This window comes from Neovison vison, chromosome 3 (assembly GCF_020171115.1).
Source record: "Neovison vison isolate M4711 chromosome 3, ASM_NN_V1, whole genome shotgun sequence".
NCBI lineage: Eukaryota > Metazoa > Chordata > Mammalia > Carnivora > Mustelidae > Neogale > Neogale vison.
In genome coordinates this window covers 55,747,565-55,768,870 of record NC_058093.1, presented here as the reverse complement: position 1 = coordinate 55,768,870, position 21,306 = coordinate 55,747,565, and the positions used below count along the sequence as shown (strand labels likewise).

The following is a 21,306-nucleotide window of genomic DNA, read 5'->3' as shown; positions in this document are numbered from 1 at the left end:
TGTGTATTCAAAACTCACTCACTTGTAAAGCAACTTGGCTGAACAGGTAAATAAGCAAAGGGAAGGGCTAGAAACTTCCTCAGTTCTTTGAGTTAATGATCAGCAAGTCTGTGAAGCCTGACTTGGGTTGGCAGTAGCAGGGAAAAGCTGAAAGTCCTTCTCTAATCCTTCACTTGGCAAAAGGATAAAAGGAAACTCGTGCTCTGTACTTTTCACAGAGTGGAAGCTGGCTTTACTAAATGTCTTTTCTGGTGATTTCAAGGGGAACGCCAAAGATGGAAAAGAACAGGTCATAGCAACCCCATCGGTGTTTTCTCGACCCTGGAGGACCCATTAACAAGTAGCATATAATAATCTTGTCACCAAAAATTACTATTTCCATGAGCAATTAAAAGGGACTAATTACCCAAAACAATTTGTCAAAATTAAGCCTGACAGCTTTGCTACCATAATCCTCAGATTGGGCAGGGAGAGTGGCTCCTATGGAGAGACACTTCGTGATCTAGCTGTCACCAAGGAAATTGTCAACTAACTGACCTTAGGCTGTCATGGGATGAAACACACCAACATGAACAGGGAGCTTGATGTACCTCAGCCCCACCAGGAATTCCTAGTGATTCTGCATTCTTTGGGATCATTTATTGTCCCTTTGAGCATCTGATGAAAGTTGTCACTGGAACCTCGTTTCACAGAAATACACATACACACAAAATATTCATGTATCATTTCAGGGAATTCAGGGCCCCTGAAATCCACCACGAAAACCTTAGGAATCCACAGATCTCGATGGACCCCCCATTTCAGCCCTCCCTCTCTGATTCAGATGGACTCCCAGCAAGGTATTTGCATAAACTGTAGGTAGGCAAAGACAGGAAGGCAAGGCACAAATTGCCCTGTGCACTGCAGAACCCAAATAAAGCTGGGCCTAAGAAAATGGTGAAGCAGCAAAGGTTAGCTTTGGTGTTTCCAGGTAAGCAAAGGTTAGTTGGTGTTTCCAGGCTGGCCCTTATGACTGCTCCTCTTCCACTTAGCCCCAGCCTTTTTCATGACCCCCTACACTCCCCATCTTTACTGGGTATATGTGTGGAATATAAAACATAGAAATCTCAACAACCCAGAGCCTATGCATATCCTCTGTCTTCCCTGAATCTTCAATTTCAGGCTATTGGCTGCTAGTCAAAACCAAGGGGAGAAAATTTATATTCAAAGGGGTGGATCAAAGCTAAGGAGCATAGGAATAATTTGTTCTTCTAGACTGGTATTTCTTTGAATGTGTCCCACTGGTCCCCTGGATCAGAACCAGAGCTTGTATTGTGTGTGTTTAAGATTTTGTTTATATGAGAGAGAGAGAGAGAGCAGGAGTTGGGGCAGAGGGAGAGAGAGAGGCAGAGAATCTCAAGCAGACTTCAAGCTGCTTGCAGAGCCCCATGTAGGGCTCAGTCTCACCACCCTGAGATCATGACCTGAGCCAAAACCAAGAGTCAGAGGCTTAACCAACTGAGCCACTGAGTCGTCCCCAGGGCTTGTGAATAATGCCGATTCTTAGGCTCTATCCTGGATGTGCGGAATGAGGGATGAGGGTGAGGGAGGGCAGTAAATCTACATAGAAAAGAAAACCTTACCTGTAAATTGTTTTCACATTAGTATTTGAGAACCATTGCTTTAAAAACTTTAAACTTCATCCTGAATCAAATCAAGATACAACTACATACCTGAACCCCAGTGCTTTAGGTTCCCAAAGAAATGCTGATTTTAGACAGAACCAAGATTTAGCATGAACTCCATCAAGAATTGCCCGATATTTTATAAAAGAATTATTGAAGACATTATCTATTATAATATAGGTGACAATTTCACTCAAGATTAACATTCAGATGAACATTTGGATGAAGTCTCGAATGCTTTCTTTTATTAGATAATGAATGTTATGTAACTCAAAGTGTTTCCATTTTCAACTTGGCCTCCAGGAAACTCAGAACTTAATCTAAGTATTTAGCTTTAGTACTATACTCCCAGGTGCCTCTTTCATACTGAAAACTCCCCACTTGCTCCCTTAAATATATATATATATATATATATATATATATATATATATATATATATATTCTCTTTACCTTTGCTTAAATTATATTAAACTTTCTTCCTTTATTGAAAGCTGCTGCCAATGCCCATTCAAAAAAAAGAAAAACAGAGAATACAAGTAATCTGTCAGTAGATAAATGTGTTACTCTTTTACACCTATGGAATACTGGAGAGAGTGGAGATCAGGAGACAGGAAATCTCAGTTCTCATCCATCTATCTTTCTCTGCCTAGCTGGGTTTCCTTGGAAGGTTGCCTCATTTCACCCTTTGAGAGAGGGGCAAGTTGGATCTCAGAGGTCTCTCCCCGGTCCACACTCTCAGCTTATGCACTTCCAATTATCTTGTTGGTGTGAGGGGCATGCTTTCATCTCCAGGAAGTCCAGCTGCAGCCTTTAGTCCTTGAGCATCTGCTGGATGCTGGACCCCCAACTGGAGGTGCATCAGGATTGACAGAGGACGGAACCTGACGTGCTGGGGGTGGGAGACTCCAGGAGGGCACCCAGGAAGCCTCACTGGGGTCACAGTGAGGGCCAAAAAGGTCACAAGCAATGTCAAACAGACAAAGGGTTGAGTCAATGGCCCAAAATGATCCTCTAATATGTGCGTGTATTGGTAGGGTGGAAGGGAGGAGTTGGATAGAGGGTAGGAGAGGACAACTAGAATAAATGAAATAAAACTATAGAGGCTTACCTTGATTAAAAATATATAAAAACCAACAAAGAAAAAAGAATTTTTTAAAATCTTGTTTTTGTAAAAGTAATAAATGAATTACCTACCATTTATGCCTGATTTCCCAGATGTACTAATTTTCTTTGCAAAATAATGGCGATACATCCTACTGCATAAGTGTCAAATTAATGCTTTATTTGATTCCAACTCTAACCATCTTGGTATAGGCTGAGCCCTTAGGGTTTGCTGGCTGAGGTGGAATGACTATCTGCTCACAACTTTTTTAAAATAAAGAAATCTGGGGACACCTGGGTGACTCAGTGGGTTAAGCCTCTGCCTTCTGCTCAGGTCATGATCTCAGAGTCCTGGGATTGAACCCCACATCATGCTCTCTGCTCAGCGGGGAGCCTGCTTGCCCCTCCCTCTCTGCCTGCCTCTCTGCCTACTTGCAATCTCTCTCTCTGTCAAATAAATTAAAAAATCTTAAAAAAAAAAAAAGAAATCTGCACTTTTGTTGTTGTTGCTCTTCTGAACAGACTGTGAACCTTGTGTGTCCGTGGGGAGCTGCTGGGATGACACAGCAGGGCATGGTGCAAAGAGGCCTCAAATCAGAGTTGGGCTCCAGTCCCAGCTCAACTGTGTGTTAACTGGGAGACTTGAGGGTTAGTTATTGAACTTCTGCAAGCCACAGTTTGTCTCTTGGGAGAGTGAAGAGAGTGGCATTTAGTTGCTTCTTACCCTTGTGTGATAATATTTAAAAACCCTGATTTTTTTTCTATTTTGCAGTTAAGAAATGCTCTAACTCCAGATCGAATGTAATCTTTAATCCTTGTTGTAATATCTTCTTTACCAGTGATCGCCATGCAGTTCCCAGAGCCCACTATCCTTCATTGCTGGAACCAGTAGAAGAATATAAAATTGAGTTAAAAATCAAGATTCTGCTCCCTTTCATTGAATTGTAATGAAGTAATATCATAAAGACTGACTATATCCCCAAAGTTACCAGTATCTGGTAACTTTTATTTCAAAAGAAATAACACTGGATTCTTCTTTTACCAAACACCAAAACCAAAACCAAAACCAAACCAAACCAAAACAAAACAAAAAACCACAGTGAGTGCTGCAAATAACAGAAACAAAGACAAAGAAGAGGATTTACGCAGAACTTAATCTTAGATATATATTAGGTTTCACTTACTGCCATGCAAGCAAGCGTATGTCAAAAGGTAGCACTGTCTTTTAAAAATGGGTACAAATTGAACATACTTATCACAAGTTCACAGTTCAAAAGGATTATCATCTTTAATCAGAGTGTTAGGGTTTTAATTGGATTTTGCTTGAAGGGGATATGCATATTATAGAATCATAGATGAATTCATTTATGCAGCATTGTACAGTGGGTTTATATTATTCTGAAGGTTTAGCCTTTCAGTGGGGAATAATTCTGTGAATGCCATCATTTCCCTTCACCCTAATCTTTGTTAAAGCAACACTGGATTTCCTCTGTTCTTTTTCAGGATAACAAGATCAAGATAACAGCAGTGACTTATAGATGTCCATGAGTACCTTTCAAGCAGTTTGTACACCTATCAGACATCAAAGGATCCAAGGGCTGGAGCTCCAGCAGCAGGAGGGGATGACTCTTACAGCAAAGGAAGGCTTAACTCTAAGGCTTTGCCTCTTCTGTTTGGACAGTTCAGAGATCCTCTGGGGTCCATTAGCAATTCCAAGCCATCAGTTATGGTCAGGGAATGAAGGAACCAGATGAATTTGCCATAGTCATTTTTCATGGTAAATGAGAATTAATGTCCATTCCTTCCATTCATTTGTTCATTCATGTAGCAAATACTTATTGAATGACCAGATGGCAGATATTATTCTAAATACTGGGGATATAGCCAGAAAACTACAAACAAGGTCCCATGTTCTCACGGCGCTTATATTTCTAATGGAGAGAGATGTTAAATATATACCTCTAACTCATTAATATATGTAAAATAGTATATAAGTTCATATATAGAGAAACCAGAGTATAATTTATAGTGGTAAATGTGATGCAGAGAAATGGAGTACAATGGGTGAGTGAGTTGAGTTGAGGTCATCATACAAGGAAGGCTTGCTGATGAAGTGAGATTTGTGGAGAGAGCTGATATGAATCATAAGATAAGAAGTGGTAATCCACTGGGGCACCTGGGTGGCTCAGTGGGTTAAAGCCTCTGCCTTCAGCTCAGGTCATGATCCCAGGGTCCTGGGATCAAGCCCTGCATCGGGCTCTCTGCTCAGCGGGGAGCCTGCTTCCTCCTCTCTCTCTGCCAGCCTCTCTGCCTACTTGTGATCTCTGTCTGTCAAATAAATGAATAAAATCTTTAAAAAAAAAAAAAAAAGAAGTGGTAATCCACTTGGACACAAGACCTTTTCCCCGAGGGATGAAGAAAGATCCAATTTTGCATCAATCCAAATTCTGCAAGTGACTCCTCTGAGTTAGAACAATGGCTTCTAGAAGACCCTTGTTTAAATAACAAGCTGTTTATGAGTTGAAACCATTAGCCATCACCACCTTTGTATGAAGTCAGAGTGGTTATCTGGTGGTCATCTGGTGATATCCAAAGGACAGAAAAGGCCATTAGAGAAGGTGGTCTGGACAGACAGGGTGGAGGTGGCCATTATTAACAGTAGGAACACAATGGTGGGGGGCTGGGGGAGCAGGAGAATAGGCCTGAGAGGTCAGCTACAGACTGTGGGCCCTGAGCCATTGCTACCAAGTGAAATGCATTGTCCAGTGGTACTTAACCACTGATGTCTTCTCCCTAAGTTCTTCCATGTTAAAGCAGCCTCTTGTGAAGGCTGTCTCAGTTCCCCACAGCAAGCTTTTTGAGCTCACACAGAGTTTTTCCAAGCTTCACTGCTGTGGGGGAAGGATGTTAAAAAGTGGTGATTAAAGATGGGGACATGGTGGCATTGTATGCATGGAGATTTGACCTGCTGGTCAATCTGCCGGGGGCACTGTAACAGGAATTCACCTTGAAAACAGTGGCGTCTGAGGGAGATAAGAGTCCCCATCACCACAGAGAAATTCCGACAGAAATACCCCCGAGAACTACAGGATGAGAGCTACAGATTCAACTTGTGGTGTGAATGTTGGCAGTCCAGAAGAGGTCGGCTTGGGGCGAGAGCTGCAGCAGAGGCTAGGAAGCTAGGTGCTGTAAGGCTGGGATCAGCTACCTATGGGTCCAGAGCCGCAGGGGAAGGGAAGGTCTGCAGGGCTTCCAGAGCTACAGGAAGCAGGAAAGAAGAGTCTAGGAGAGCTCCGGCAGGGGGCGGGGAGAGCAAGGTCACAAGGAATCGCAGCAAGGACAGAAAGTTCCCTCATAAGCCCTCTCTGGGGTTTTGGCAACACCCTTAAAGAGAGATGAATCAGGGTCCAGCATTCACAAGCCTAGATTCTTCCTGGCTGCCAATCAGTGCCCCTTAGGAAAGAACTGATGGTCATCACCAAACTTAAAACCAGGGCAGCACTGTTTAGAAGGAGGCAGTTTTTGTCTAACTAAACTGGTTATCGATTCTCCACTTGCATATTATGGGGAGCCGTGATTCAAGTGACCACTTGTTATTTCTATAATAAAGAAATGCGAGGAGCCGTTTCCTAGGGCAGACATGTCTAAATCCAGGTGTTCCTACAGATGGTGTGCTGATTGGACCGTTGCTCAGGGCAAGGTCAAGCCGCCACCACCTGCAGCTCTCACTCCCACTAACTTGTGGGGGGAAAAGGGTGTTAATGATGACCTTCTAAAGAGGATAAGGATGCATTTGAATTCTTCACCCATATATTACAGGGATCTGCATGTTATGTGTATTCTGAGAGACATGGTGGTCCTACGAGTAATCTCTTTGTATGAGCAGTAACTTCTTTCTTAAAATGTATTTTTAGAAATGTTACTGCGTATATTTGTTTGTAGTTTTATATATTATAATTGATCAACTCTAAGGACAAATATTGGAATTAAAATTCTACCTGTGATTAAAAGACACATTAACATGTTATAATTCTTGACGTCTTCTTTGGAGGCTTCTTCTCTGGGAGATGGGGCACTAGACTCTCCAGATGTACTGCCAGTTCCACTGGTCGTTCCTCCTTGGTCTTCGCTGGATCTCCCTTACCTCGCCTAACATTTCACATCTAATCGAAGACCTTTTCTCCTCTGTTTCTAGATGCATTTGCTTTGTTATCTCATCTGCTGTGTGGCTTTAAATGCCAAATTTATGCTGTAAACTTACATTTTACTTCTCCAGCCCAAACTTCTCATCTAAACTCCAGATTCACAAATCCACCTGCTTACTTAGCCTCCGTTTGATGTCTATTACTTCTAATTTTCTCCAGTCCAGTCATGTTAACTTCATCCTTCCAGTTGTTCAGGACCCAAACTTAGAAGTTGTTCTCAACTTTTGTCTTTCTCTCAAAATCCATATCAAATTGCCAAAAATCTTGTTGCATCTGTCTTCAAAATGTACCTTGAATCTGACTACTTCTCACTACCTCCACTACTACCATCCTGGTCCATCATCTCCCCCTGGACCACCATACTACCCTCTTACTCCCCTCCCTGCCTCTGACTGTGGTGCCCCGCCCTAGTAGGCTCTCCCCAACTCAGCAGCCAGTGGGCACCTGTTAAAATGCAAGTCAGATGTGGTCACTTCTTTATTCGGAGCCTTAGAGTGGCTTCCCATTTCCCTCAGAGTGAAATTCACGTTCTCACTGTGACCACACAGTCTGCACACCCCCACCTCCTCCCACTCGGCACTGCTCTCCCTCCTCTAGTCACACTGGTCTCCTTGTTCCTACAACACACTTTGCATGCTCCTGCCCGGGAACCTTTGATTTGCATGTCCCAGGCTCTTCCCTACATATCCATGTGCCATTTTCCTGAATAGTACCTTCTCCATGCACTCTTCCCTGACCATGTGATTTAAAATTGTGGTTTCCCATCCAACTCTGTTTTGTCTCTGTTCCGTTCCCCTATCCAAATTTTTGCCATAGCACTCTTCAGCATCTAACATATTACTGTTGTTATATATCACTCTTTGCTGTTGTTTGTCTCCCTCACTAGACACCACGGGGCAGGGACTATCTGTGTTGTCCTCTGCTAAATCCCCAGTACCTGGGCACTCTGGCCACTAGGCTGATGGACAGAAGAAAGTCTTTCTTAGGGTTCCTGGGTAACTCAGTTGGTTGAGTGTCTGACTCTTGGCATTGGCTCAGGTCATGATCTCAGGATCCAGGGATCCAGCCCAGAGTTGGGCTCCACGCTCAGCTAGGAGTCTGCTTAGGGATTCTCTCTCTCTCCCTCTGCCCCTCCACCCTCCCATGGGTGTGCTCTCTCTCACTCTCTAAAATAAATAAGTAATTTTTTTAATAAAAAAGAAAGTCCTTTCTTTAAGAAGGTAATAATTGAGATAAATCTTACCAACCAAAGATTTGACTTGAAAACTAGGTTTCTTAGTATTGTATCATGTACTCAGTAAGCACACCATAAAACACATTTGAGATGATGAGATATTATATGTCCTATTTTTTTTTAATTTGGAAAAAAAAAGACAATTGTCCGAAATGCAAAACCATCATTCTGAAAAAAATTGCTCCAACATTTTCTTGGATATCACTGTTAATATTTGGAGACTGCTTTCACTAAAAACAGTATTTTAGATGATGTTTTTCTGCTTTAGGTCTGAGGCTTTCTTAATCAATGTAATGAAGAATATTTTATTTAAAAAATAATATTTTATTCACTTTATAGCTTCTTTATAGCTTTATTCTCTGCCATCAATAAAATTTACAATTTTTAAAACCTAGAGGATAACTATGAAATTATTGAAAATCATAAAGAATAGTTATTTGATGAGTGCTCATGAAAATTGTATTTTATGTCATCAGGTTTTTTTTGGTGGTAGCCAAAGGTTGGTGCTTCTATTGGAATAATTTCACCAAAAATTAAAATGCATGACACACTCATGTTTGGTTTTTTGTTATCGTTCTGCACCAAGAGGCACCAGAGCTTCCTGGAGAAATGGCTCATTCCAGACTTGAGGCAAGGAAAGTGCAAGTCGTGCCTCAGAATCCTGTTATGTTTGAAAGCAAGAAAATTCTCAAGATCTAAGAGGATTATGCCAAAAGGACAAAAGAGTATGCTAGAAGGGGTTCTTCCTGGTCAAATTTGGGAGAGTTTGTGTATCAAAAACAATGACAGAAACCATTTACAACATATTGATTCGAACTAGATCCACAAAGCAGTAATAACTACTCCCCAACCCCCCACTGCCAGACAGAAAGAGAAAAGAGTATGAGAGAAAAACTTAAAGCAGAACGTCAGCTATTAAATGTAGGGGGAATGATTGCATTAAAGATCATCATTTTGCAGCCCATGCTAAAATCATTGGTAAAAGATGATTGCGTTACAAGGTGTTCATGCAGTTGCTAAATTGTCACTGCAGAGATTACTTGTTCCAAACAAAGAGAAAGGTTTAACTTTTCAGTGCAAAGCAATGGCAGTTACCCCCGTGAGCCAAGTTATCCAATTTGAAATTACTAATAGTAGGACATCTTCACATTACATCTCCCTGAGGAAGCGCAACTGGAAGTTTACATTGCCGTAAAGTATTCTTGCCATAACGCTGAATCTAGTGAGGCCACGAGACGTCACTTCCACTTACAAGAAATGTGCAGTAAGATGAACAAGTGAAACTCTGATGAAACACATAGACAAATCTAGAACATGGTCTATTCAACAAGTTAACAGTCTTGACTCTTTGAGAAAATTCATTGTCATAGGAAGAAAAGGAAGATTGGGGGAATATTCTAGACATAAAAAATACAGAGGTATAGTAACCAAGTAATATATGAAATTATCTTGATGTTGAGTAAGAAAAAAATCGATAAAAGATGTTTTAGGAAAACTAGGGAAATTTAAATATGTATGGATAGTAAGTGATGTTATGAAGCTCTTTTTACTTCCCTTAGTTTTGTTTTTTTTTGTTTTTTGGGTTTTTTTGTTTGTTTGTTTGTTTGATAATGGGATTTTGGTTATTAGGAGAATATCTTTATTCTTAGGAAATGATGCTGAGGCACAAGAGCTAAGTGGCATAATGTTTGCAATTCATTTACAAATGAATCAGGAGAAAAGCAAACAGGTGTATGTGTACTTATATTTACACACACCTATTTACATACATATACATCTATAAATATTTAGAGAACATTCATAAATATGGCAAAATATTAAAAATTATTTAATCTTGGTGAAGTGTACATAGATTTTATTATTTTTAAAATTTTTTCTGAATTATGAAAAGTTTTCAAAATAAAAATTTGGAAAAAACAAAACTACATGTAAATTAATTTTGAAAACATACAACTCCTACTGATGTTTTGTCTTTTGATGAACTATTTTACGAATATCTCAATTGTATCATGTCCTGATACATTTAATTGCAACAGAAAATAGCAGCCAATACCAGGATCAAGAAAGTGGAATTTGCTGTCAGGTCCTGACTATATAACCTTCATGACTTTGGGCAATTCACTTTTGACCCTTGAGACTTGGTTTCCTCATCTGCATAATTAGAATAATGTCCTGCTTCCCATAAGATATTATGATGATATTATAAACAATTACAAGGCATGGTTCAACCCCAAGTAATATATAGTTGGATCCCTTTTTCTTCTCCTGTGAAGTGAAAATAACTTCATGAAAAAGGAGAACTGGACCAGAGGCTTTCATGAATAGCTTACCTTTTAGACCACAAAATCTACACAGAGCAATAAACATTGCTGATTCCATTTCAGTATTTCTGACTCTGGCTTTATATGCTGCCTTCAAGCAATGTAACTTTTCTTCTCTGGAAAAGGACTCCAGTGCTCCACCTGGTTGACCCCAGACTGAAAGAGAGTGGAGAACTCTTAGCAACCTGATGTCCTACCAACGTGGCAGTAGTATCACTAAGCAGCTTGCTGGGGACCCAAGTGCTCAATGGCTAACTCTAATGCTTGGGTCTGCACTCCTGGTAGGACACATCCAGCCATCTGAATTTCCCCTTCAAGGCACCTGAAGCACGGCCATGCCTGGCTTAAGAGTCCCTTGTAGTGGGACGCCTGTGTGGCTCAGTGGGTTAAAGCCTCTGCCTTCGGCTCAGGTCATGATCTCAGGGTCCTAGGATCGAGCCCCGAATCGGGCTCTCTGCTCAGTGGGGAGCCTGCTTCCTCCTCTCTCTCTGCCTACTTGTGATCTCTATCAAATAAATAAATAGAATCTTAAAAAAAAAGAGTCCCTCGTAGAGAGGAGTCACCATAGTGTTGAACACTCCAGTTCTGGGAAAAGTAATCCTTGAGAGGCCACAGCAGCTAGCACTGTACTGGGACAGCAAGACCTGGAGGGCTGCCGGGAGATCTGCCCTTTGAGGAAAATCTCAGGTTGCTTCTGTGACTGGGGGATGGCTCAGGGACGGTGCTGGTGGAGAAGAAGTGGCTTCAAACCTCTAGAAGCTATTAAGGATGAAGATGGTGGTTGAGACGTTGCAGTTCTCCATCCCCACGAGGACAGTGCTAGTCACATTCAAGCAATCAACTTGCCTCCCTTCTTCCCTGCCGCACATGTCTTGGGCTGCATGCCACCCTTTTGTGATTGCTTTTTTCCTTCTAGTCAGCTCTCAGGGTTCATTTATCACCTGTGTCAGCTAGTGAAGCCAGAAGGAAGGAAGCTTCTTCCTTCTGGAGAAGCCTGATGCTATTTTGCCTCCCCCACTGTGCCCGCGCAGCTCCCTCTTGAGTGGAGGGTTGAAGCAGGAAGGCTGATACACTGTCACCAACCATTATTTGCACAGTCCCCATTTTGGCTCCCTTTCCACTCTTTTTCTCCCTTTTCTCTTACACGCTCCTTCCACCCTGGCTGTCTGCTTCTCCTTGTTCCCTCCTCCTCACTGCTGCCTGCCAACCCCTCTAACACAGTGTCATCTAAGTCAGTTCAAACTCCCATGTCCCAGAAGCTGAGCAGGTAACATCAATGAGGTCTGCCTGGTCTGAAGGAAAGAACAGCCTGGCCTTACCTTCAGCAAACTTAGCCTGGATGATAGCTGGGGCTGGCCAGGGCTGCCATGCTTATATTATTTTATATTTTTTATGTTATGTTATCTCAAGAAGCCAAAAATCTGGACTTTCTTGCAAAACCTCCAGAAATTTTCAACGTTGGCAAACTAATTCACATTTTAAAAAATACTGTGCAGGCCAAAGAAAACATTGACTCCAACAGGCCGCCATTTGCAAGCTGTGGCTAAAACCTATCGATGACCCTCCCAGTGAAGGGGCCTGTGGCCTATGACAGAGTCTCAACCTTATCAGACGCAACATGCCTCCTATTCTATAACACATATGTACGGACACCCCTTTTACTAACCTAAAGTAACATTTGAAGATAATATAACCTGTTTCCATACATAATTTTTAAAAAATTCAATATAATGCCCTAAGTCTGATCCAAGGGAAAAGAAAAGAAACATAATTTAAGATGAGATAATACCAAATTTGATGAACATACATGAATGCAACAACGCTACACGATTTCTAGAAGGCCATTCAAGGAATGGTAACAATCCTGCTTAGGTTCTTTCTTGTACAATGAGCAGGGTCTGCCCTTGAGGGTGTTTTCTCCTGGCCCCTCCCCACCCCTTGTAGCAAGAGCTACTACTTGGCAAATCACCTGATTTCAGGACCCCTCATGGTTGAGAGATAAAAATGCCATTCTGAGACCACCCATCCCTTTAGACCTCCTCCCCAAATATTTCTCCCTATTTCCTGGTCCCCACTCTTCCCTGGGTATTGTTGAATGTACCTCAAAATGGCAGAAACATAGAATCGGCATTTCCTCTTTTCCCAGAGTCACCAATTTAAATTAAAGGCATAAACAGAGATAAGATTTGGCTAACATTGCTAATTGTATTTTAGTATTTGATTTGTTCTTGGAGGATTAAACTCACTCTCAATATAAATTCATTATGGATGTTTGTGTGCTGCTTATTATGTCCTTATATTCTTACACTCTAGTAAGTCAAAAAGGCTGTTTCAGTTCCTTTTGTAAATCCCTAACTATTTAATTTTCTAAAGCAGAGTTTTTAATGTAAAATATGGCTTTGAATAACAAAGAGTTGCTGACAATTTTCTATTGCTTTCCCAGTTTAGAACCTCTTGTCACCTTCGTAAAAATCCTAGGTATATATCACGTGTCTGATAAGGACTGTAAAGGGGGGAGGGGAGTCCCTTGCTAGAGCTGGGGAGCTCCTAGGGCAGTTCCTTGTCAAGTTTAGTACTTCAGGTGGTGATGTCGTCCAAGATTACCTATTTGAGCCAGGGCTCAAGGAAGGAGTCTGCAGCGGCATCTGTTATTACCCCAGACCCCAGGGCAGTATTGCAATGTGGGATTAAAAGAGTGGTTACAGAAAATGTCACTTAGAGTTTACTTTTGACATGTAGTATGTAATCCATTCTGCCAACATTAATTAATGCTGGTTGCTAATGATTCTCCCTATTTTCATCTTTTAAATTATTTTCTTTTGCAAATGCAATTAAATAAGAACATTCAGAACAGGCATTTACATTTGCTGTCTTTCCAGATTCACATTTACAACGTGATCAGGTTTAGATTTCAAGACAAACATGACTCTTGGACATGCAAATTAGTAGTGGCCTTCAGGCTCAAATTTGAGTAAATTAGGTCAGGAATAAAGTAAATGAGCCTGCCAGCAAGTAGCTTTCATAAAGTGATGGGACTACTTGATATTTAATCTTCTCTGCAACTCCTTGATTACTATAATTTCTTTGCATCTCTATCCTTTCTCCCTTCTGATTCTTGTCACATCGATCCTCCCCCACTCCAACCCCATGTAGATTAGGCCTCGTGGCTGACCTTTCATTGCTGCAAAGCCTGGCTTGCTCAGGGAACTCAGGAACTCAAGTCTCAGGGATCCGAGAAACCATTCACTGCCAACTCCCATTCTCCCTGCCTACAATGCTGTCTTGTCCTCCCCCACACTCTTTCATCAAACCACCTCCAACTCATTTTTCAGGTATGCACATAAGTCAGTTCTTTCAAAACTGAATCACGGAGGGGGAAAAAATAAAAAGCAATATGGATAAGTTACATTAAATCTCCCCAGCCCAGCTTTTGATCTAGATTTTGACCCATTCTGGTTTCTGTTTACAGCCTGGATAAGGGGACATATATTGATAGTACCCTAGACTCTCTGTGCCTTAACATTTATTATACTTTGTAATTACTCACTGTTTGTCTATTGCTGGGATAACATACGAGCTCTATAAAGGTAAGAGCAATGTCTGTTTACTCTTGTCTTGCAAACCTAGCATTATGCCTATTACATTATAGCTACTCAATAAAAATTTGTTGAATGAGTGAATGCTTCCATAGAGATGCCATAGGGCAGAGATCTTTAAACTATAATCCATGAGCTAAATTCAGTCTGTCTTTATAAATAAAGTTTTATTGCAACATAGCCACATTCATTCATTTGTATATTATCTCTGGATGCTTACACACTACAACAGTAGAGTTGAGAAGTTCCAACAGAAATCATACGATCTGCAAAGCCTAAAATATTTACTGTTTGACCCTTTACAGAAGAAGTTTATCAACCCCTGACGCAGAGAATAGCCATATCCTTCTGGGTTTTTATAAATTCCAATATTGATCAACATGAGATTGATTAAGAAGGTCCAGGGAAAGACCCATGATGAAAGAGACTTGGTGGGTCAGACACTTTTAAAATAAGTAAAAAATAAGTCAAATATGAGGCTCCTTGAATTATTCACCTGTCCCAAGAACAGGAAAGTGATTGAGAAGAAATTTGAAAATGTGGGCATCAAAAGTGATATTATTCGCCTACCATCCTAAGATTTAGATATTTTAGAACATTAAAATATCTTGGTTAAAATCTCTCAGAGGTCAAAGTACCATTTAATCAGGTATTATATCCTCGATTTGTTGGCTCATCTAAGGAGTGGGAACATGAACAAAGGAATGAGTTTTACCTCCTTCGTCTCTGAATGCAATGCTGCTTAAAACAAAACAAACATTCTCATCCTATCAATAAGCTAAGGTCCTAACGAGGACAAAACTTCAAAATGAATGTCTCCACAGCAGCACAGTGGTTTCATTTCCCACCATTCATAGACTTTCATTGAGATACTGGGGCAGCCTGGATACATTGCGTTGCCACAAAATGAGAGAACTAGGATCCATGACTGAGCTGGATGGTCAGCAGAGTGCCTTGCACATGCTGGACCCTTGTTCATATCACGTGGCAGACACAGCATCAAGGGTGGTGCACTGCATGACATGGGCAATGAAGACAGATCCTTAGAACCCACAACCCCAAATTATAAGCAATCTTAATAACAATTTTATGCATTTCATCCCCAAATGCACTGTTATCTACCACCTATTATTTGGGGGTAACACGGGTGGAACAACAATCCAGAAGGATGCCTGATTTAACAATGATGGCCAACATTCTCTCTCTCTTTCTGGATGGGCATCCACAGATGTTCTTTATGCCACCTGTAAGGGCCATGGCTGGACTTGACCCTATACAAAGTCAAGTGGTAGAAAGGGCATAATCCTTGTGAACATGTCTGTTTCTAGTGAAGCATCACTCTACAACCAGTGGTTCTGGCAATTGGAAAAGTCACTTCTCTAATTCTTTGTCCAAGGTTTCCAAGGTCACACTTATTCCAGAACTGTGTTATTCTGAAAGCAAAGTCACAGCCCTTTTGACAATGCCCATGCAGTCCTGTCACACTGTCAACCAAACCTTCTTAGCTACAATGTCCTGTCTTTATTTGCATCTGGTGACATGGCAAAATCACCTCCTTCCAACGCCTGATCCTGGAGAAAAGATTGAAAAAGAAAGGAAGTTTCCTCAGAACTTGGCGTCAACCCAGTGTGGAAGCAGAGGCACAGCACCTGACCAGAGGAAAAAGGTAGTGGGGAGGGGGCCCTGGCCAAACATTAGGAAATATCACCTGGCCCTTCTCTAAAAACCCAGCCTGATCTCTTCTGGTGCATTGATGAGGAAAATAGCCCCAAGTAATAGGATGTAGTCGCCGACATGAGCTAAAACAGAGCTTTCCTAAGGGCTCCGAAGTCTGCTTCCTTAGCTGACAAATGAGGCAAATCTTAGTGATTAATTTTTCCCTCCAAGCACTTATTTCTGTCCCTTATAAAATTCCTCAGCCTCAAAATTTACTCATACTCAAAACTTACACTAACCCTCATAACAAATTTGTCAACAATTCTTCCATTCTGCCCCTTAAGAATACCTAAGTCCATCTGGGCAATAGGCAGTGTGATCTCTCATGCCAGATTTCCACAGAGGAAAAAAGAGGAAGATAAAAAGGAAATATTTCTTTAGATTTCTTTAATTTTTTTTTTAAGTTTAAATTTCTTTAAATTTCCTCAAGCCCAGCCTCCTGACACTTTCTAGCCCATCTGGGTATCTGATGGGCTCTGAGTATGTTGCTCTATTTTGGCAGCTACCCTGTAGGGAAAAATCACTTGGATTTAATAATAGAAATCAACCCATCTCACCTATTCTCCCTGATGTACCAATTCTGATAACGGTAACATCACAGCACCAGACATGGTGCAGTAATTTGATGAGTTTGTGAAGCGTAGGCATAATGGAAATGGAGGGAATGCCAGTGCCATGCTGTTGAGAGAAAAGAGAAAGTCATTATACATCTTGCAAACTGGTACATGCACAGGACATATTTTCTTCCTTCATTACAAGTTAACAGCCCTCAGATTAATTTACATAATCATTATGACTTTGCCAAAGCTGATGAAAACGTAAGTCAGCTCTAACTGACGCCTACCTGACATGCTGATAGATGTGTCCATCTGCGAGGATCAGACAGAGACATCTCCCTGCCAGTTACACTGAGTTCAGCCCTCATTGTCAAGAGCAGAAGGTAGGGATGGCATGGTGTACGGGTGTGTCTGGGCATGGCCATTTCTCATCGCCCCACAGGGCTCTTTTCAGTGAGCCTTTGAAAAAGGGCTTTTTGCAAGATTGACTTGATTCTGAGGAAATATAAATTTGGCTGCCTTGTAATTAGTCCTCTTCCACTGTACTAAATGAAAGAGTAAATCCATTTCATTGCACTCATGGTGGCCTTGTTCATTCTCTGCTAATTCAGGGAGAACTCTGAAAGGTATGAGGGTAAAGGTATGGGTTACATTCACATCTCACCATTCAGAGCATAGCTGAGGTTGTGTTGCTATACTCAGAACCATAACCCTATTTTCCTCAGCATTTGCTACAATAAAATCATTATCACCAGAATAGGTTAGAAGATTTAGTAACTCCTGGTAGTTATAATATGTTCTAATAACTCTCCAGAAAGACCCTCTATGCTGGAATTTGTAGTAACTGGAACTGAGTTTTGAATCAGTGGCTATTTCATTCTTACATAATATTTGAGGGTCAAATGTGTTCTTCAACATGTTCCCCTCTTGGGTACAAAGACTTTGCATTGGGCAAGCACTAGGGGCATCTTGGCAATTAAGTGATACCTGCTACTAATTCTCACACGAAATTTGGAAACCCACTGTAACCATAACCATAATGTGCTCAGCTGAGTTCTCTCCCTTTCACCAACAAGAATATTAAACTAGAGAAAGTTTGAACCTCTGGCTTCCCCATTTTGGGTTCCCACTGAACATGTCCTGACTTCCAAAGGCACTGTAAGCCTCCTGGAGACATGAATCAAAGCTGTATTAATTTGTAGGTCCAAGATTAACAAGTCTGGGCTTTGGCACTGGCTCTACCATTAATGAGTAGACTCTCTAAATCTCATTTTCCTCAACTATAAATTAAGAGAATGAACTATTATTTGATCTATTGGGTTCCTTCTAAATCAGATATTTGATAGGTTTATGATTATCACTTATTATGCAACATGATGATAAAATGACAAATGGGTTTATATATTCCTGCTAAAGTCTGTCTCTCTCTCCCTCTCTCTTTCTCTCTCTCTCTGTCACACACGAGCACATGCACACACACACACACACACACACCCCTTCAGCGGCTGCTGGAGAGAAAGAATTTTTAAAGAAGGAGTCCCAATTGGAAATCTCTGTCAGCCTAGTGAGGACTGCTCTTAATTGGCTGACCTCTGGACATGATATATATTTCAGGTCTTTTTCCCAGACAGGACAGCAGGATCCGTCTAGTGCTGTTTTTATTTCTGACTCTGAAGTTTTACTGCTTGTTTATGATAGTTTCATATTTATAAAAACATTACCTTTTTTGCAGTCACCATTTACTGTGCAAAAAAGGACAAATGGTTGTAGTCTAAAAGTCAAATGAAGATTAGTAAAACAAAATTTGCCAAAATTGGAGAATACTCAGCTTCCTTCTAATGTAGACATTCTACAATTGTTGAATGAACAATTGAATGAATGGGTTCCCCATTTGAGCCTCACAAGCAGGTATGAGGCCTTCTCGGTCCAAATCAATTTAGCTGCCCAGCAGGCCTTCATCATCTTCCCTTCTAGGTACTATCTGTTGATTGACGGACGAGGGCTGTCCTCTGGGGTGGGAGCTGCAGGTAATTCAGCTCCGTAGAAGTGTCACACATGTGCAGTGGACTCCTGCCCTGTCCTCTAGCATGCCTGGCTGGGCCTCTTAGGAGGGCTGCAGTGTTCAGACACATGAGAGACAGAGAGTGATTGTTTCGGAATACGGACCTGTGGCAGAGAGACAAAAAGACCATCTGGGTGCTCACGTGTAGACACTCTCCTTGTGAGGATGCTCCCCGGAGTCCAAGAGGGAAATGGTCTATGTGTTCCCTAAAATGGTAAATCAGTCCACTTTCATTTTGTCTTAGGACACCATGTGTGTCCAGAGCTGTTAACATAGTGCAGATCCAGGGAGCAGGTCACAAGAGCTTGTGGAAATGCATTAGCAGCTTTTCAGCAAGCTGATTATAGTGTTAAACAGCATGTTTTGACAATCCAGAAAATTGGTCCCTGTGTACGAAAAGCTCAACATTCCCAAAGCTGGATAAGGGGTAGAGGAGAGAAAATTGCTGGAGGCCTAATCAGTTCTAAACTAAAGAGAGGAGGTGTGCTTTGAGGGTCACCCCCCCCCACTTGAATAGCTAAGTGGTAGCTAATAAACTAAATAAAGTGACACTGAATGCCATGTTCTACCCCTAGAATTTTCTCCAACCATGAGTGCCACACCTGGGCACTTAGTTTAATGCAAAGCAGGTGAGGAGAAAGAACTCCTGTATGTAGAATTTCCCACCTTTTTCTCTTAGCTTGTAGTGACCGCCTAAAGGGCAACCATTGAGTACTTAGACCAATGGAGGACACAGGATGACTTTTGTGCATGCAATATCCGTCCATCCTTTACGTCCTTTCTACTTTCCTCCACCAGCTACTTGCACATGAACACTGCAAACTCTTTCACTGTGTTGGGGATCCCCCCAATGCAGATTCTTTTATTTTATTTTTTATTTATTATTTTTTTTATAATTTTTTTAAAAGATTTTATTTATTTATTTGAAGAGAGAGACCACAAGTAGGCAGAGAGGCAGGCAGAGAGAGAGAGAGAGAGAGAGAGAGAAGCAGGCTCCCTGCTGAGCAGAGAGCCCAATGTGGGACTCGATCCCAGGACCCCGAGATCATGACCTGAGCCGAAGGCAGCGGCTTAACCCACTGAGCCATCCAGGCGCCCCCCCAATGCAGATTCTTAATAAATGTAAACAAAACCTACCTTATAACCAAGATAAGAACCAAGGGTTCTTATCAACTTTAATGTTTTAATTTTATTTTTTCAATAATTTACTTAAGGGTATGTATAGACGCTATGGGTTATGTTCATGAGTTAGCTAATTTACATCATTGCCCTGTAAATAAGGCAACCAGATGCCAAGCTTTATGTACTTAATTAGTAAAGGAAAAGATAATCACAAAATCAAAGTAGGTGTTGATTTAGTTCAAGTAGGTGTTTCCCGGTGTTGCTGTTTATAGTGAACATCAACCAGCCTCTTAAGTTGATACAGACAGCTCATTTGAGTGCCTTAGCAGGCCATATGCTTATCACGGCCATGGAATATAAGTAACAGGAGGAAAAAAAGAACTGTGAGTTTTAGATATGTCTTCTCATTCCATATTCCCAAACAGTAGTTTTCATTGTAAAATATGCTACGTTAACTTAAAGCTTTAAAGAAATCACACCAAGACTTTCCAACTTCTCCTTCAGAAGAAATTTTCATGGAATAAGCCTTATCGTGTAGACTGGAAATCTCGTCACGCTATTTCATCAATTCTAGTGATTTCTTTTTGTTTTTGTTTTGTTCCCATTTTAACATCTCTGACATTTTCACAGGTGTTGCAGTCAAGGGTGTCCAATAGAATAAAACATGGTGATAAAACTGTTTGGGAGTTTTATCAGCTTGTGCAAAAGCCTATCAGAGGTGCACCAGCCTTGGGGATGGTGAGCTGGAGACCAGAGAGAGGATAGCAGCCGCCTAACAGCATGGGCAGCCTGGTGAACACCAGCAGTGACGTCAGAGACCCAAGGACATATAGCTCATAGAAGAGCATCAGAAACAAAGCCATTTGGAAATCTAAGCTAAGCAGTGGGGTGCACAGAGTCTGAAGAAGGTCCAAGTCGGAGAGATAAGGCACCAAACGTAGTGTTTAAGGGCCTGCCCCACCCTATTGCTGATTAAGTGACTTGCTTAGTGTTACACACATGGTCTCTACGTGCCTCAGATCATTGTCTCCAAGATAGAAAAAATGCAGAACCATCCTTCGGAGGGCTTGGTAAGGACAAAATGAGATCAGATATGGCAGAGGACTTTGCACAAAGCCAGGTGACTTCTGAGTGTTCAACAAATGGCAACTACTATTTTTCCCATCATGTAGCAATTCCCTGGCCTTGCTTTTGAACCTGCTTATTGTTTCTGTATTTGCTGAACTTAGTACAAAAGAAGCTGTTCAAATCCAGTAAGGAAAGGCAGTTGGTGGTGCCTAAATGATGTGGGCAGCATTAGGCAGAAGATCAGAAGGATTGCTGGTGAGCTTCCTCCCAGCGATGAAGAATACATGTCCAAGAAAGTACCCAACACTGAAGTTACAGACTAGGTGCTCTCATTCACAAATGATTTACTAGGACTATTGGGTGGTCTGAATGTGTGATGCATTCTGTTTCCATTTAACAATAATTCCTGTTCCACACTCATTTTCAACTATAGGTTGTAATTATCCTTTTATCCAGGGTCTCTGCTTCTCTTCCACCCTCATTATTGTCTTTTCTGTGCCCTCTTTTGGGTTTCTCTGATGGGCCTAAGGGTGGTAATGAACTGCAATGCAAGTTAGTCATAAAAGCTGGGTAGCAAAGAGGGTAAGACTATGGTCTAAGGTGAGTTCTTAAGTTATTATTGATAATTAATGACATTTTTCCCTCTGTTGGTATGGGTAG

The 21,306-nt window shown here is 41.3% G+C and overlaps 1 protein-coding gene across 9 annotated transcripts in view; it reads right to left on the bottom strand.

Annotated features, from left to right (window-relative positions):
• The window catches only part of UPP2 (uridine phosphorylase 2), an 84,267-nt gene that overhangs the window by 44,001 nt on the left and 18,960 nt on the right, over positions 1-21,306 (bottom strand). For 8 of the 9 annotated variants that reach the window (XR_006383811.1, XR_006383814.1, XR_006383813.1 and 5 more), the window contains 2 exons: positions 16,395-16,515; positions 10,535-10,681 (listed from right to left, as the gene is read on the bottom strand). Coding sequence is in view for 4 of the 9 variants with exons in the window: in XM_044242104.1 (XP_044098039.1) it covers positions 10,535-10,681; positions 16,395-16,515 (268 nt within the window). In the remaining 5 variants the exon portion in view is untranslated. The remainder of the gene's footprint in view (positions 1-10,534; positions 10,682-16,394; positions 16,516-21,306) is intronic. The other variant, XM_044242108.1, reaches the window with a different exon arrangement.